The sequence below is a fragment of the Dendrobates tinctorius genome, unplaced genomic scaffold (genome assembly GCF_039654945.1).
Source record: "Dendrobates tinctorius isolate UK_male_01 unplaced genomic scaffold, ASM3965494v1 ptg000060l, whole genome shotgun sequence".
In the NCBI taxonomy this organism is placed as follows: Eukaryota; Metazoa; Chordata; class Amphibia; order Anura; family Dendrobatidae; genus Dendrobates; species Dendrobates tinctorius.
The window spans coordinates 57,211,776-57,229,473 of record NW_027361728.1 but is presented as its reverse complement, the minus strand read 5'-3'; the positions used below and the strand labels follow the sequence as shown (position 1 = coordinate 57,229,473).

At 44.5% G+C, this 17,698-nt stretch overlaps 1 protein-coding gene across 6 annotated transcripts in view; it reads left to right on the top strand.

The window, feature by feature from the left end:
• Window positions 1-17,698, top strand: part of SCHIP1 (schwannomin interacting protein 1) — a 789,639-nt gene that overhangs the window by 750,375 nt on the left and 21,566 nt on the right. For all 6 annotated transcript variants that reach the window (XM_073578972.1, XM_073578973.1, XM_073578975.1 and 3 more), the window contains one exon: window positions 15,682-15,800. In XM_073578972.1, the coding sequence (XP_073435073.1) occupies window positions 15,682-15,800 (119 nt within the window). The remainder of the gene's footprint in view (window positions 1-15,681; window positions 15,801-17,698) is intronic.

Here is a 17,698-nt window from a genome sequence, read left to right as displayed (position 1 = left end):
CTTAAAAACAGACATCCACTATCCTGAGATCTTCACTATGTATTCAGGATTTTTACAGCCGCAGCACTTTGAATGAAAATAGCCTGCTTGCTTTATCAGGATAGTAAGCAAAATTGGAGATGAAAGTGAATGTAAAACTGCGCTGTCAAGAATCCAGTATAGAATAGAAGACCACACGTGGTATGGATGTGGTTTTGTCAACACATTTCGAGGTAATCATACCTTTTCATCAAGACAAACCACAATGATCTTTTGTAATCTGGATAAGACCCTATTTCGCTTTGTCATTCCAGTTCTTATCTACACCCGTGCTTTATCAGGAAGGGACATGCTGGGTCAGATGGCTCATTTTTTGCAGGATATTTCTTGAATTTCTTTTATTGGTGCAGTTATTGACGACAAGGTCAACCCACATACAGGTTCGTAGGGTACCCATAATTCTCACATTTCTTAGCTGGTCACTACATGTATCCGTCTTTTTAGTTTGCATGGATTACCAGGACCACAGTGAAGACTGACACATAAGGCAATGATTAGTGTGCAGTGCGCTGCTATGCTCACAGCTGCATTGGAGGCGCCACTCAGATTCTGTCCTGCAGGACAGTTGTACGTCTCAGTTCACATCTGCATTTTTGTTTTCCATTTATTTGTTACTGTTTGGAAACAGAGAATAATGTATGTGTAAGGCTGCGGTCACACTAGTACGTCGTGGATGTTTCATTCATTATTTTTAGGAGCTGATAGAAGAAATATTTCTCAATAATGGATTTGTTACATAAATGATGCCAAGGGCCCTCATTCATTATTACGGGGTCATGTATACACTTTGTGTCCATTTATAGGAATGAAGAAAAAGTGCATCATGCAGAACCTTTCTTTTTCATTCTAAAAATTGACATACACCAGAAATTAGATGGACTCCATAATAATCTGTTAGCTTCCATTTACATAAGTTATGCAAACAACTCATTTTTGACATTTTCTCTGTTTGTCTTTTCCTAAATGATGAACAGACCTACGGAATAACAAAATACAGGTGTGAACATAGCCTTAATCGGGTTTTCCTGGCTTAGGCTTAGGCTACTCTCCGTGACTGCATACTTGTGAATCCTCACTTTGCGCTTGCTGTGAGGATTCTCCGGTGCAGAGAGCAGGCAGTCTCGTGACTGCAAGTATGCAATTGTGTCCGGCCTCTCTCAATACACTTCCATTGAGCGAGGCCTTGCACATCTAGTCTGAACGTACCCGCTTCTTCTGGCACCGGAGAATCCTCATAGCGCGCTCACTGCATGCTATGAGGATTCACTTGACTTAGGGTGCAGATAGATGGCCGTATAACATGGACAATGATCACATTGCAATGCTCGGACTGGCTGATGTCTCTTCTGATCAGAATGTAAGGCTAGTTTCACACTAGCGTTAGGAGGCGCAGCGCAGGGCCACTATGCTATGCCGTGCCCCCTCCGGTCATCTCCTCCTATGGGCGCATTACTCAGCATGCGACCGGCGTACCCTATATTTAACGTTGGGTATGCTGGCCGTGCGCTGGTATGTTTTTGCCAGCGCATGCATCCTTTTTGCGCTGTGCCGAGATGCGCCAAACGCACCGTGTTGCATTTTTGTGCGCTCGGCCCAGCGCAAAAAGGGTGCATGCGCTGGCAAAAACATACCAGTGCACGGCCAGCGTACCCAATGCTAAATATAGGGTACGCAGGTCGCATGCAGCGTCATGCACCCATAGGAGGAGCTGACCGGAGGAGGTGCGACCGGGGACGGAGCTTAGCGGCGGCCCTGCGCTGCACCTCCTAACGCTAGTGTGACACTAGCCTTATAAGTACATAATAATAATAATAATAATCTTTATTTTTATATAGCGCTAACATATTCCGCAGCGCTTTACAGTTTGCACACATTTTCATCACTGTCCCCGATGGGGCTCACAATCTAAATTCCCTATCAGTATGTCTTTGGAGTGTGGGAGGAAACCGGAGTGCCCGGAGGAAACCCACGCAAACACGGGGAGAACATACAAACTCCTTGCAGATGTTGTCCTTGGTGGGATTCGAACCCAGGACCCCAGCGCTGCAAGGCTGCAGCGCTAACCACTGAGCCACCGTGCTGCCCAAGTACATGGAAATAAATGCAGTCTGACTGCACCCTGAGTTACATAGTGACTGTAGGCTAAGGCCAAGACAACCCCTGTAAAGAATATCTGCTATGACAACAATTTTCACGACTTGCCTGAATATTCTTTTTTAATTTTTAAATCCATATTATGATTCCAGAGATTCAGACTTTTTTTTATTTATTTCAGCTCTTTATGGTCTTTAACAATGGGGTGTGGTTCCAAGGGTAATAATGCAAGGCAGCCAAAAGATGCCCCCAGCTAATCTCTCAGCTATGCCCCTTTGTAAAGACCATAAAAATTTGCACTAAATAAAAAGACCCATATATTTGGATCTATATGGCATAATTTACAAAGGAGAAAAGCAGAATACTCAGAGAAGCTCCTGCCAGAGATTCAACTGCTCCTTGTCAACAGGCGCCGGATCACTATGTCCCGGAACACAGCGAAATACTTCCGGGACATAGTGCGCCGGCGCATGCGCAGTAATGCTTTTCGGCTTTGCCCGCAGTTGGGCAAAGCATACTGCGCGTGCACGAGGCAAGATTGCATTGCACACATGCGAACTATGGAGGACACCTACTCAAATTCCCGAAAATATTGCGGACAGCGGGGAAGGATGGGATGGAGGAAAGAAGACAAAACACTGCCCATTGGACCGGACACAGAGCATTTATATAGCCCACCAATTTGAGGTAACAGAATCCCTTTAAGGTACCTATCGATTTCAATGGTTCAAAAAGAAAAGAGCTGGAAAAAAGTGAAACTCCTAATAGATCAAATGATAGGCAGGAAAATTGATTTGGATCCCGCTGTATTCCTCCTAGGAGCAAAACACCCATTACATTCTAAGGGTCTGCACAAATTGGTAAACTTTCTTTTTATGGCTACCAAAATCCATATTACTGCAAAATGGAAATCCCCCTCACTTTCAATATTGCTTGTTAAAGAAAGAATGAGGCTACTAGGAACGACATGTGGGATCACTTTTTTAGGATTTGGAGCCCTTGGATGGAATTGGAGCCGAATACACAACGAGACCAGGTGTTGCGCCTCTCTCCATAATGTTTCGGGGTGGGGTAGGCGGGGAGTGTTGACTAGAAATACAGTGTGAATTTGTTCCCTGTCTATTTTAGACTTACAACCTGGATGTGATCGGACTAGAGCTAATTTTGAAATTAAGGTAATGAATACATGTAGCTACTATTGAGCTACATACTGTGGATTTAACATGTCTTTCCTATGGTTCTGCCCTCCCTTTGTCATTGTCTTGTCTCCCCCCATGTCAGTTGTATGCTTGTCTTTATTGTGTAAATTTGAATTTCCTCTGCGAGGGAAAATATTTTCAAGCAAAGATGTATTTTCAATTTTAATTTTAAAATGTTTAAATAAAGCTTTATTGAAATTAAAAGGAATAGAGCTAAGTTATGTGGGATTTTTTTTACATTAAAGGCAATGAATAACAAATGTCTTCTGTTTGTAACCATCAAATAACTATTGTGCCCTCTACAAGAATTCTTTTTCTCTGTTGCTAGAACAGTACAGAGAATTGGGAATCAAAGAGTCAGGTGTAAACAGAGCCAGAGATACTGGGTCAGTCATTCCCTGCCAGTGTGTGCTGTGCGAGGGAGCCTGCACGACATTGTGGTTTCTGATGGAGAAACCACAGAGCAGATGGGAACATGGCCGTACACTCAGTCTGTTGGGGTTGATGATATCGTGCGTGATCTATTTCATTTTAAATTGCTATTGTCACTTTTTTATTGGAAAAATGTTTGGGATGATGTAAGACAGTATGCCAGCCATTGAAATGATCTAATAGCATGACACATTGTATGACTAATATCAGAAATGATGTAATCACGTGAAACACAAATACTGAGGCCTAAATGCGTCGGTGGCGCTGTGAGTATCTAGGTTGTTACTGTGCAATATTTCATATTACATCTACTAGGACGGGATCCGCAGATGTTTTCAGTACATATGAAATACATGTGAAATGTGATCATGTTCAGGATCCTATTAAAGGCTATAAAAATAAGTACATTTGGGTCTATGATTACATAGTTGTCAGTGTGCACTCGTGGGAGCCATAGGGGATTGTGCAATCTAGTCTCAATGGACTGTAACTTCAGCTTCATCTCTTCAGGCAAGACATAACCAAGTAGTGTACAGAAATATGATACTAATGCTGGATCAAGCAAGCGTTTTGGTCTCCTCTGTACGATCTAGGAGCAATGTTCTGCTAATGCATATACATACATTTCACATAGGTCATCATAAACACCCTAGAAGACAATCATGAAAAAATCAAGGCTGGTATCTTGCTGTATTTCCATTAGTCTTTTGCATTATCCTATATGGGGAATCTGTCAGCAGGATTTCACCCCCCACCCCAAACTACTTGTATGCCCATGTAGCTCTTTCAAAGACAAGTCCAGCTAATTGCCTCCTGCTTAAGTGACAACCTCTGTGATGCTTGACTTCAGGCAAAGTAGATGACAGTCAAGGAGGAGGAGGTACAGGATCTGCCAGTGGAGCAGGAGGAGGCAGCGACGAATAGAGCTGGAGAGACGGGCTTCAGATCTACCATAGTCTTTCAGCCTCCTTTGCATATTAATTCAAACACTGATTTCTCAGTAACGAAGGAATGGACTGGCCATGTGAAAGTGTTTCTACATGTATATATAAATAGTTTAGGGGTTGAAATCCTGTTGGAAGATTCCCTTTACCTAGTATAGTGAGATGCATCACACTCCATATGTGTCAAGCAAGCTGAAGATGACCAAAAGGGTTATTCCTAAAAATTAAAAAAAAAAAAAAATCCTTGTACATTGGATAGGGGTTAACTTTGTAAAGGATGGTACCCCCAGCCATTCCGAGATAGGGGCTCTACGGTGCTGTTCTGAATATAGTGATGGGGTGCATGTTCAACCTCTGCTCCATTCATTGCCTTTGTAACAGCCAGAGAAAGCTGCCTACCATTCCCTGCTTTTTGTGACAGTCTCATTGGTAGTGAATGTAGTGAAGGTCTGCTCTGTTCAGAAACAGGCTGCAGTGCCCTTTTCTTGGGATCGCTGGTATCACAGCAGTCGGACGCACGCCAATCAGAAAGTTATCTATCCCTTTCTGAGGCTATACCGCAACATGTGCTGTGGAACAGCTTTTTTCAGAAAAGAGGCACAACAAAAAAATCTTTGTGCTTTGCCTGTGACTCGCTATCTCATACCGTAACTATTTTAGAACTTTGATTTTGCTATAGATAAAACAGCCAATTGCAGATACATTGGCTTGCAAAAGTATTCACCCTTTTGGCATTTTTGTGGTTTGCTGCCTCACAACCTGGAATTTCACTATTTTTTTGAGGGTTTGCATCAGATCATGTAAAGTACATGCCTACAACTGTGAACATTTTGTTTTCTTTTTATTGTGAAGCAAACAACAAATAGGACATTATAACTGCAATGTGCATAACTATTCACTTTGGATAAGTCTTTGTGAGCTGTCCACATCATTCGTTGGAATTTTTGACATTACTCAAGGCAAAACTGCTCTAACTCCTTCAAGTTAGATGGTTTCCTCTGGTGAACAGCAATCTTAAAGTCTGACCACAGATTCTCAATTGATTAAGGTCTGGCCTTTGACTAGGCGACTCCAAAACGTGCACATTTAACCTTAAACCACACAAATTTTGCTTTAGCAGTATGATTTGGGTCATTGTCTTGTTGGAAGGTGAACCTCCGTCCCAGTCTCAAATCACTGACAGACTGAAACAGGTTTTGCTCAAGAATATCCCTGTATTTCACACCATCCATCTTCCCCTCGAGTCGGACCATCTGTCCCTCCTGATGAAAAACATCCCTGCAACATGATGCTGCCACCACCATGTTTTATTGTGGGGATGCAGTTCTTGGGGTGATGAGCTATGTTGGTTTGGCGCCAGTCATAGTGTTTACTTTGGTCGCCAAAAAGTTAAATTTTTGTCTCATCTGACCACAGCACCTTCCTCCATACATTTGGGGAGTCTCCCACATGTCTTTTGGCAAACTCAAAACAAGTCTTATAATTTTTGTGTGTAAGTAAAGGCTTTTATCTGCCCACTCTTCCACAAAGGCCACCTCTATGTAGCGTATGACTTATTTTGATTGCATGGACAGATAATCCAGTATCTGCTTGGGAACTCTGCAGATCCTTCAGGGTTACCTTTGGTCTAGTTGCTGCCTTTCTGATTAATGCTCTCCTTGCCTGTGCTGAGAGTTTTGGTGGGCGGCCCTTTCTTTGCAGTTTTGTTATGGCACCATGTTCTTTCCATTTGATGATCATGGATTTGATGGTGCTCTGGGGGATCTTCAGAGATTGGGATTTTTTTTATAACCCAACCCTGACTTGTACTTCTTAACAACTTTGTCCCTGACTTGTTTGGACATCTCCTTCCTTGGTCTTCATGGTGTTAATTGGTTAGTGATGCCTCTTGCTTAATGGTGTTGCAGCCTCTGTAGCCTTTCATCAAAGGTGTATATACTGACATACCATGAGACACTTAGGGTACCGTTACACATAGTGACGCTCCAGCGATCCCGGCAACGATACAACCTGATAAGGATCGCTGGTACGTCGCTACATGGTCGCTAGTAAGCTGTCAAACAGGCAGATCTACTCAACGACGCAGCAACGATACGGCGATCCGTATAACGACCTTGGCGGTCCTTGGGACCTTGTCACACAGCAGCTATTCTGACAACTCACGCTTGCGTCCCTGAGTTCTGAGTCGCCAACGAGGTCGCTTGTCGTTGTTATAGGGCGTCAAACACAGCAATGCATGCTGGCCAGTGGGACACCAGCGGATAAAAAAATGGCCTAGGACATTCGAGCATGATCAGCGATATCGCAGCAGGGGGCCGGTCGCCGCTATGTGTCACACGTAGCGAGATCGCTGGCGAGGTCGCTGTTGCGTCACAAAACCTGTGAGTGACGCTTCAGCGATCCTGCTAACGATCTCGCTATGTGTGATGGGGCCTTTAGATTGAACACAGGGGAACTTCCTTTCACCAAGAAATAAGTGACTTAATGACTTTGCTTGCACCAAACTGTTTTAGAGGCTACATATGCACATACCAATTTTTAGTTATTTGATCCTATAAATTTAATTTATGCCTATATTTTTCTCACTTCACCAACATAGACTATTGAGTGCATCACACACAAATCGGATTACAAAAATATTTAAAAACAGGTTGTAATGTAACAAAGGTAAAAAGCCGGGGGGCGGGGGGGGGTAATACTTTCGTAAACTACTAAGTTAAGTTGCATGTCGCATTGGAGTCCACAGCAAGTGTGTCTCTTGCAACTTGTGACCAGTGACAGAAAATCCAAAACATTTGGAAAGATTTGTGTCTTCTGTATCGCGGTCTTTGGCCAGGGTCACACTTGCGAGGGCAATGCGAGAAACTCGCGTGAGTCTCTCGCATCAATACCTGGCCATACCGCCGTCACTTGGGACCGGAGTGTGTGGCAGTGCCGGGTATTGATGGGGGACGAGTTGTACTTTTGAACGACACCATTGGTTTGACCAAATCATGTACTGGAAGACAGGAAAAAAAATCTAAATGCAGTGAAATTGCAGAAAAAGTGCAATTCCTTTTTTTTTTTTAACCATGTTCACTAAATGCAAAAACTTACCTGCCATTTTGATTCTCCATGTCATTGTGAGTTAACAGATACCAAACATGTATAGGTTCATTTTCATTTAATTGGTGAAATAAATTCAAAGTTTGTAAAAAAAAAAACAAAAAAAAACGCCATTTTCTGAGACTCGTTTGTTGTTAACTGGGGTTAGGTGAAGGCTTATTTTTTGTGTGCTGAGCTGACGTTTTTATCGATACCATTTTGGGGTCAATGTGATCTTTTGATCACCTGTCATTGCATTTTATGGCAATTTTGCTTTTTGTTCTTGTTACACCGTTTACCGATTAGATTCATTATTTTTATATTTTGGTAGATTTGGTGTTTCTGAATGCAGTTATACTAAATATGTGGGTTTTTTTATTGTTTTATTTTGAATGAGGCAAAAGGAGATGATGTGAACTTTTATATTTTAATTTTTGTAATATTTTTAAAAACTTTTTTTTACACTTTTTACTTCAGTAGTCTCCTTAGCAGTGTGGTCTTCTGATTGCTTGTGCTGCACATAGCAGAGCTTCAGCAGAAATTCTCATTTGCTATGAATGACGACCATGGGGCGGTGCTCGTAGCAGATTGGCAATGACAACCACGAGGGTCTCCTGCCAATCCATCGGCGCCCCATCATCAAATCAGCTGTCATGTGCCTAAAAAGAAGCTGGCTCAGTGCCCGAGCCCGCATCAAAGGGGGGCGAAGCGACCTATGATGTACAGGTACGTCATAGATCGCAAAGGGGTTAAAGCGTAGCCATCGTTTTAATTTTTATTTGATAAATCAGTAGTGCATGTGAAAATAAGTAATCCTGTAATATGTGTTATCAGAGGAATCTGATTCTTTCTCTGTTAGATTTCTCCTGTCTGCGAGATTCTATGCAGACAGGAGGAGAGAGGAGCGCTGACTGGCTCCTCCCATCTACATAGAGTCATAGCAGCAGCAGCCGCCATCTACTCTCCTTAAGGCTGGATTCACACTAGCGAGGAATACGGACGAGAGCTATGTGATAAAACATTGCATAGCACTCGGTCCGCTTTTAATCTATGGGGCAGATCCCATCACCGTTTTTTTTCCCAACCGTATTATACGTGCGAGTGAAATCGCAGCATCCGAGACTCGCCAATGTAAGTCTATGGGTGTGAGAAAATATATAAAATATATAACACGCACAGGTGTGCTTTGAAAAGCTGCCAATTCATGTGCGCTGTACAGTAAAATCACACTGACAGGTTATAAAAGAATAGATATATATACATAGAATACATATATATATGCATACACAGCTCTATCAAAAATCAAGAGACCACTTCCAAATTTTCAGTTTGTCTAATTTTTCTCTTCATAGGTATATTTTTGAGTAAAATGTAAATTTTATATATAATGTCTTTATATTTCATGGAGAGATAGATAGAAGAATAGCCGCTAATTCATTTGTTGTCTCCTGTAAAATCACTGCAGGAGCTGGCAGATTAGGAGAGATGGATTACATACAGTAAATCCATATAGAATAGGTAGATATATACATGTCAGTGACAAATACAATTAGTTTAGTGTGTGTGCAAAATTCTGGACATCTATTTAATGAATAAAAGATTCTTTTACGGAAAAAAATGGCGTGGGGTCCCCTATAATTAATAGCCAGCAATGGCTATGCAGGCAGCTGAGGGCTGATGTTAATAGCCTAGGGAGGGACCATGGATACTGCCCCCCCTGGCTAAAAACATCAGCTCTCAGCCGCCCCAGAAAAGGCACATCTCTAAGATGCACCAGTTCTGGCACAAAGCCTTGCTTTTCCCACTGCCCCGAGGTTACTAACCCCATAGTCAAATTGTAAAGAAAACACAGACACCCATTAAAAAATCCTTTATTTGAAAAGAGACACAGACTCCTTTATTATTCTTAATTAAACCATACGTACAAACACACCTAATCCATGCGAAGCCCTGGTTCTCCTGTAATATAAAAAAAAAAGCAACAATATACCATACCTGTCCGTCGTTGTGTCCCATGCCGTAATCCATATCTGGGGGGTATACATTTTTCAACCTAGACGGTGCTATGATTTGACCTTCCCGGCTGAAAAACCACTGGTGAATGAGGAGATGTTGCCAGCGCAGCCTCAATGACTAGCGCTGACGTCACTGAGTCTGCGCTCCCTCACAGCCTGAGCTGCACTGAACTCTAAAATGGGAAAATGCCAGTTCATTTTACTATGCTCCAGACTTCATCGCGGGTCAGGCTGTGAGGGAGCCGCAGCATCAGTGACATCACCTCTATTCACTGAAGCTGTTCTCGTGGCCGGGTTGAATTGCTGTGACCTCAGGACCGTGACAAAATGACAGTGATGAGGTCACGGCAGTTCATGCTCAGTGTCTTCATAGCAGATGCAGACACTGAGCATGAACTGCCATGACCTCATCACTGGCATGTTCTCACGGTTCTACTCCACTGCAGGCTTTAACATCATAAGGTACCTGCCACCTGAGGCATTCTCTGCATACCAGTCCATGGAAGTATGAACACAGTCCTCCAGACGACCATGCTGGCAAACAGTATATTGTGCTTGTCATCAGCAGGTACTCCCGGGGGAGAAATAAATAACAATCTGTAATCAGAGGGTTACACTGTGAAGAACACACTTTACTTCATCCTTCCTGGCCCAGTTGTGGGATGGACACATTTTACTCCATCCTTCCTGGCCCAGTTGTGGGGTGAACACATTTTACTCCATCCTTTCTGGCCCGGCTGTGAGTTGAACACATTTTACTCCATCCTTCCTGGCCCAGTTGTGGAGTGAACACATTTTACTCCATCCTTCCTGGCCCAGTTGTGGGTTGAACACATTTTACTTCATCCTGTCTGGCCCAGCTGTGGGTTGAACACATTTTACTCCATCCTTCCTGACCCGGCTGTGGGTTGAACACATTTTACTCCATCCTTCCTGGCCCACTTGTGGGTTGAACACATTTTACTTCATCCTTCCTGGCCCACTTGTGGGTTGAACACATTTTACTGTCACGCTCGCGCCTTGGCTGAATGGCGCGAGCCGGGGGGTTGTGGCCCCACTGTGCCACAAACCAGACTACCCTGGAAGGGGCGTGACTACGGCAGCTACCTCGGTCTTCACTGGAGCCTCTGATGGTGAGGTCAGGCTTGTGCGGCAGGTAGCTGCCGGGTGCCACTCCAGGGTGGTGTCTGGCTGTGGCTGCTGGTCCCACTCGGGGACAAGTCACTTGGACAGGTGTGACTAACAGGCAGGCTGAGACACTGGGCAAGCAGGCACGGCTTGGTACACTGGCAGGCAGGCACGGCTTGGAGGCACGGCTTGGAGACACTGGGCAAGCGGGCACGGCTTGGAGACACTGGGCAATCGGGCACGGCTTGGAGACACTGGGCAATCGGGCACGGCTTGGAGACACTGGGCAAGCGGGCACGGCTTGGAGACACTGGGCAAGCGGGCACGGCTTGGAGACACTGGACAGGTAGGTGACGGCTTGAGACACAGGGCAAGCAGGAGTGATATATGAGAGAACAGGTTTGGACCTGTTCACACAGGAGGTGCAGGTATGGATATAGGCAGGAAGGAGTGGAATATGAAGGAACAGGTTTGGACCTGTTCACACAGGAGGTGCAGGTAGGCAGAGCCGCAGGAGGTGCAGGTAGGCAGAGCCGCAGGAGTGCGGAGCAGGCAGAGCCGCAGGAGTGCGGAGCAGGCAGAGCCGCAGGAGTGCGGAGCAGGCAGAGCTGCAGGAGTGCGGAGCAGGCAGAACCGCAAGGGTGCAGATGCACAGATAAAGCTGCGAGGGTGCAGATGCACAGATAAAGCTGCGAGGGTGCAGATGCACAGATAAAGCTGCGAGGGTGCAGATGCACAGATAAAGCTGCGAGGGTGCAGATGCACAGATAAAGCTGCGAGGGTGCAGATGCACAGATAAAGCTGCGAGGGTGCAGATGCACAGATAAAGCTGCGAGGGTGCAGATGCACAGACAGGGAGGACACAAGGAAAGACACGGCAGAGAAGGAACCACAAACAAGGAGACTGACAGACAGAGGTAAGACTGAGTTCAGACAGAGACACAGGGACAAAGACACAAGGACCAGGATATTCTGCCTCCTGGCAGGCGGACAGAGAACAGACAAGGCACTGGGAACAAGACTCAAGGACCAGGATATTCAGCCTCCTGTCAGGCAGACAAGGTACAAGGCAAGACAAGAAGTATTCCTCCAGAGAAGGAGATACACAGAACAGGACCTGGCTTCCTCAGCAGCAAGACACTAACTGAGTATAGACATTGCACAGGCAAAGGTCAGTGGGTGTGGCGAAACTAAATAGTTAGTCAAGGACTCTAGGTGATTGGTCAGGGACATATTACACAGGTGCACCCTGACTGCATAAGAACCAGAGAGTTCAGGTGCCGCCCCCCTATACACACAGTCAGGAAACATGGAGAGCAGAGGCACAGGACTGGCAACAGACAGAATTCACAGCATGGCTTGAAGCAGAAAGTAAGTTGGTGTGCGGGGGATGGGAGGCCATGCAGTGATGCCAGCAGGGTTGTTACATTTACTTCATCCTTCCTGGCCCACTTGTGGGTTGAACATATTTTACGTCATCCTTCCTGGCCCACTTGTGGGTTGAACACATTTTACTCCATCCTTCCTGGCCCAATTGTGGGTTGAACACATTTTACTTCATCCTTCCTGGCCAGCTTGTGGGTTGAACATATTTTACGTCATCCTTCCTGGCCCACTTGTGGGTTGAACACATTTTACTCCATCTTTCCTGGCCCAGCTGTGGGTTTAGTGACCTGTTTGCTTTTGCCTCTGACAGAGGTTCCCAGTATTGAAGTGTAACGTTACCTGTGACTGATGGGCCGGGCCCTGACGTCTGTGAGTGAAGCCACGTAGCATATTATTCTCCCCGTTTCTGTCTTAATACTTATTTTAGTAATGTGAGCACTGTCTTAGATTTCTATAATGCGCTGCTACAAGTGGGAGATGTAATGTTTGTTTTCAGAGGCATTAAGTGCTGGTCCCTGGAATATATTACCGCCCGCTCGCCTTTGTAATGTAAATATAATGGTGTCGGATCTCCAGAAGATGTATTTTGCCTTTATTAGGAAAAGCCATGGAGCATATCAGTACATTGTAGCCACATTCCCTGCTCAAGTGTGGAGGTGATAGTTGGAGTATGACAGGCCCAGATGTTGTGTGCAAGAGATCTTACAGGCAAAACGTACCAGATGTCTTCACTTCAATGTGAGAAGAACAAACAGCGGGCTGAGGAAGGAGATTCTACCAGTCTGTCAGAGTTTGAGCTCTTCCAGAGCTTACGTGGGAAATCTAATCAAAAGCCTTCAGAAGTAAGGTAAATGAAAGAGAAAGTGGAGTATGGACGAGCGCTAGTATTCCAGGAGGTTCTCTGCTGCTGGAAATGAACACAAAGAAGGATACAATCTTGCAGAAAATCTCTTGTCTTAACCTGGAAAGTGCTACTAAGGTAACACGTATTTATTAGAAGTATGTATGATGCCGAGCAAGATGAGGTTATACGGAGGTACATTTAAATCCAGTTAAAGAAAAGCAAAAACAAACCTACACAGAGATGTGGGTGACTGATATACTTTGAGGGAGGAGAGGGCTGTGTACGACTGCCAGCTAAACCTGAAAAATGAGGATACTAACTGATAGACCCTGGGAGCACGGTTGAGAATGACCTTATATTGAAACATGACATGGATAGATTCACTTGAAGGCTTGTTATGTTACCTCTGCGACTGGGGCATCCAGTCAATGTACAAGTAAACTGCTGAATGCATGCGACAGATTTGTACAAGTGTGTCCCTATACTGTTGTGTACAGCTGCCATTGCAGGATCCAGTTGTAGATTTCGCAATTGAAAACATAAATTATGCCATATTGTGTAAGAAGTTATACGACCTATACTGGTCCAACCTAAGTCGAGAGTTTTTTGCCATATCTTTTAGCTAGTCATAGTTTGTGGGCATGTCGAAGTACATATCAGGAGTACTTTACATGACATATTCTGAATGTAGAGACCATACGACATGTTACCAGAACCTACCTTTTTTTTTTTTTTGAGGTTTGATATAAATATCTGCCTATATTACATGTATTTCTGCCATGAGATGAGTAATAATAATCTGCATAATTGTTGTTAAATAGGTATTCCTGTACTCCAAAATCATACTTATAGGGAATCTATATTATGAGCCCCAATGGGGACAGCGCTGATGGTGTTTGTAAAGCACTGTGGAATTAATGGCGCTATGTGAGTGAATAAAATAATATAGTCATTGTATGCCATCACATTATGACCGGTGGGGGTAAGATCTGTGAGATCGCACTGATGTTGGCTTTTCGGGAACTGCAGCTGACCCCATATTTTGTGAATGGGAATCTCGGTTTCAGTTCTTTGCACATGGCGTGGCCAGGAGTCAGGGAAAAAATGTGAAGTGGATGCAGGTCTTCACCAACCTGGCTACACCTCAGTATGTTAGAGGTCAGACTCCCATATCATCAAGTGATAATATATTCTAGTAATTAGTGATGAACACACGTACTTGGATAGGGTGTGATCAAAGTACCTTGGACACGCTCGAATAATGTGTTCGAGTCCCGGCTGTTAGCCACAACACATGCAAGGATTGCCTAACAAACGCAATCCCCGCATGTATTCGGCTGTCTCACAGCTGCGAATCATACAGCCACAGGGACTGTAAAATATTATTCGAGTATGCCCAAGATACTCCGATCACACCCGAGCACGTTAGTAATGTATCAGTAACATGAATGTATTATGGAGGCGAGGCCGGACGAATGAGACCAACCATTCAGATGGTGGTTCATTACTATGATGTAACTAATACACTATAATACTTTAATGTAGTAAGCTTGTGTATGGCTATATCTTCAGACCAGAGAGTTCTGCTACCAAATCATCTGTGAGTAATGTTCAGATCTGTGGAGTCTTTCTAATGTGGCTTTGGGGAAATGGCTGATCTAGTAAAGTGGATTGCAGTGCTTTTCTATAGGAAGTGCAAGCAGTTGTAAAGCCTCGGCACAGGAGCTTTCACTGCAGAAAGGATTACATTATTGCTGGAAAATAGAGGACATGTCGTCAGTAGAAAATGGCTAAGAAGCTTATTTCTGCGGCATGTCTGTGCGTTCAGCGATACACATGGATGTTTTTATTTAATCAGGGCTTAATTTCTTTTATTAAAACCGTTTCACATTATGACTTCATTCAAGGTGTTTTATTCTGGAGCTTTGTTCATCTCATGAAACACAGGAGAGGAGTTGTTGGGGATCTGGTCCGCCACTGTCGTTAATCTTCTTACACCAGATTACCATCCACATCCCTTTAATTGTATGGAGTGATTTATCTCATGTGCTTATGTGTGTCAAGATGTAAAAACAAAATAGGCTGTAGTAGGAACACAATAGGCCCTTCATTACTGTTATTACGTGGCCGCTCATCTTTCTGTATTAGCACTGTTGTGTTAGTGATCATCAGTTGTCAGATCCTTGCAGTGCTGGCCAGAAGATTATGGATCACCGCTTTCTGTTCTTTTCTCTGTTTCGGGGTAAATGGGACAGTGCAGTTGACTGTGGCTGACAAATCTCAAATACATGATTTTTATTGTGCATTTGTGTGATCTGCTATGCCTTGTTAATGAGGTGTTCTATCCAAAATCATTTTTCCACTGCCAGGTACTGCAGATCAGCGCCTGTTCTCCTCGATCCAGTGCTCAATAATTTTCCAATTAAATGTACAGTACCTGAGTAATTTTACTGCACATTATTTTTCTGGGCTTCATACATTTTTTCTTACCCTGTCTTTCTTGTGACTTTTGTTAGGCTCAGAAGAATGAAAGAGAATCCATCAGGCAAAAGTTGGCGTTGGGAAGTTTTTTTGATGATGGCCCTGGTCTCTACACCAGCTGCAGTAAAAGTGGGAAGCCAAGTCTGTCTTCCAGGTATAATATTAGGAATCGTTTTTGTGTACATATCTGTATATTATTTATATAGTGTAGTAAAATTAGAAGCAATTAAAACTTATACAAAAAAGTAATTGCTACCCAATAAAGCTACCGTATATACCTGAGTATAAGCCGAAGCTCCTAATTTTGCCATGGAAAACTAGGTAAGCTTAATGTCTCGAGTATAAGCCGGGTGTACATTGTCCCCTCATCCCTGTCCTGCTCTGTGTGGCTCTCCCCCCTCCAGTACCCGTGGCTCGGCTCCCCCTTCTATGTATGGCTCAGCTCCCTGTCCTCCCCCGTCCTCCTCTGTGCAGCCCCCGACCTCCTCTGTGCAGCCCCCGACCTCCTCTGTGCAGCCCCCGACCTCCTCTGTGCAGCCCCCCGACCTTCTCTGTGCAGCCCCCGACCTCCTCTGTGCAGCCCCCGACCTCCTCTGTGCAGCCCCCGTCCTCCTCTGTGCAGCCCCCGTCCTCCTCTGTGCAGCCCCCATCTTCCTCTGTGCAGCCCCCGACCTCCTCTGTGCAGCCCCCGACCTCCTCTGTGCAGCCCCCGACCTCCTCCTTCATACTCACCCTGCTGTGCCGTCGCTGAATGTCCCTGAATCCTCCGTTGTCCAGCGCTGACAGCTTCTTTCTGCCTTCAGCGGTCACATGGTACTGCTCATTAAGCTCATGAATATGTTTCCACCCCCATGGGCGTCCATATTCAGGAGCTTAATGAGCGGTACCATGTGACCGCTGAAGGCAGAAAGAAACTGTTAGCGCTGGGACAAGGAGGATGCAGGGGACGTTCAGGGAGGCACGGGAGGGGTGAGTATGACTTCCCACCCACCAACTCCTGCCGCCGCTCCCCCTCCCCCGCTGAATGACTCGTGTATAAACCGAGGGGGCATTTTCAGCACAAAAAAATGTGCTGAAAATCTCAGCTTATACACGAGTATATACGGTATGTGAAGAAGCCAGCCGCGTGACTTGTGTCCACATGTTAACACTGCTTCTGCTGTTCAGTCTTTTGCCAGTAGTGATGGTGTGGTGAATATGCATATAATCATCCACCGACTAGTTATGTTCAATAATTCTAGGTAAGATGCGGATATTAAAGAGTTATTCCCAAAATTACAAGTTATCTCCTATCTATAAAATGGGGGATCACTTGCTGAGCAGAGATGCCCACGCTCAACAATGAATAGAGAGCGTAGGTCCATCATGCGCTCCATTCAAGATGGGACTGCAGAGCTCTGGTATCGGGATCACTTGTGGACCCAGTGGTCTCACCCACAGCAATCATAAAATCATCAATGTATGAGTACGGCATAACTTTCTATTATGGGATTAATCTTTTTACTATGGAAGGTGATTTAGATTCTCACAATGTTTGGCTAAGTCTATGAGGCCAGAACAAGTGGCAGTATGTGTGTAGAAGAGGGACTGCTAGCATCAGGCCATTCAGTTCAACAATCCCTTTATATCACTGGAAAAAATATGCAACCCAAAAGCTTGATTTATAGCAAACATGATGTGTATGGGGGTCACATTTTTATGTGTGAAGAGCATTAAGTTGGTGAAGGGAGACTTCTAGGTCAGTAATGCTTCCTTGGGAAATTAAATTTTTGAATAGATTCTACACAGAAGAGAACTGGAGCTCTAGTGCCAGCTCTTGGAGGAAGCAATTCTAAAAGTTAATATCAACTCTTTAAAGGGTCTTGCCCCTCATCACTTAGGATAAGAAGCCAAACCAAAACAAAACCTTCATTTACAGACCTGTTTCATGGATGCTTGCCCCTCATCAGTGCAAAGCAGGAGAACTTATTGGCTGGGTGAGAGACCTCTGACAGGAGGTCTAAGGAGTAAAGAATAGAGATGATATTGATTTTTAAGATTACTATTGCAGGT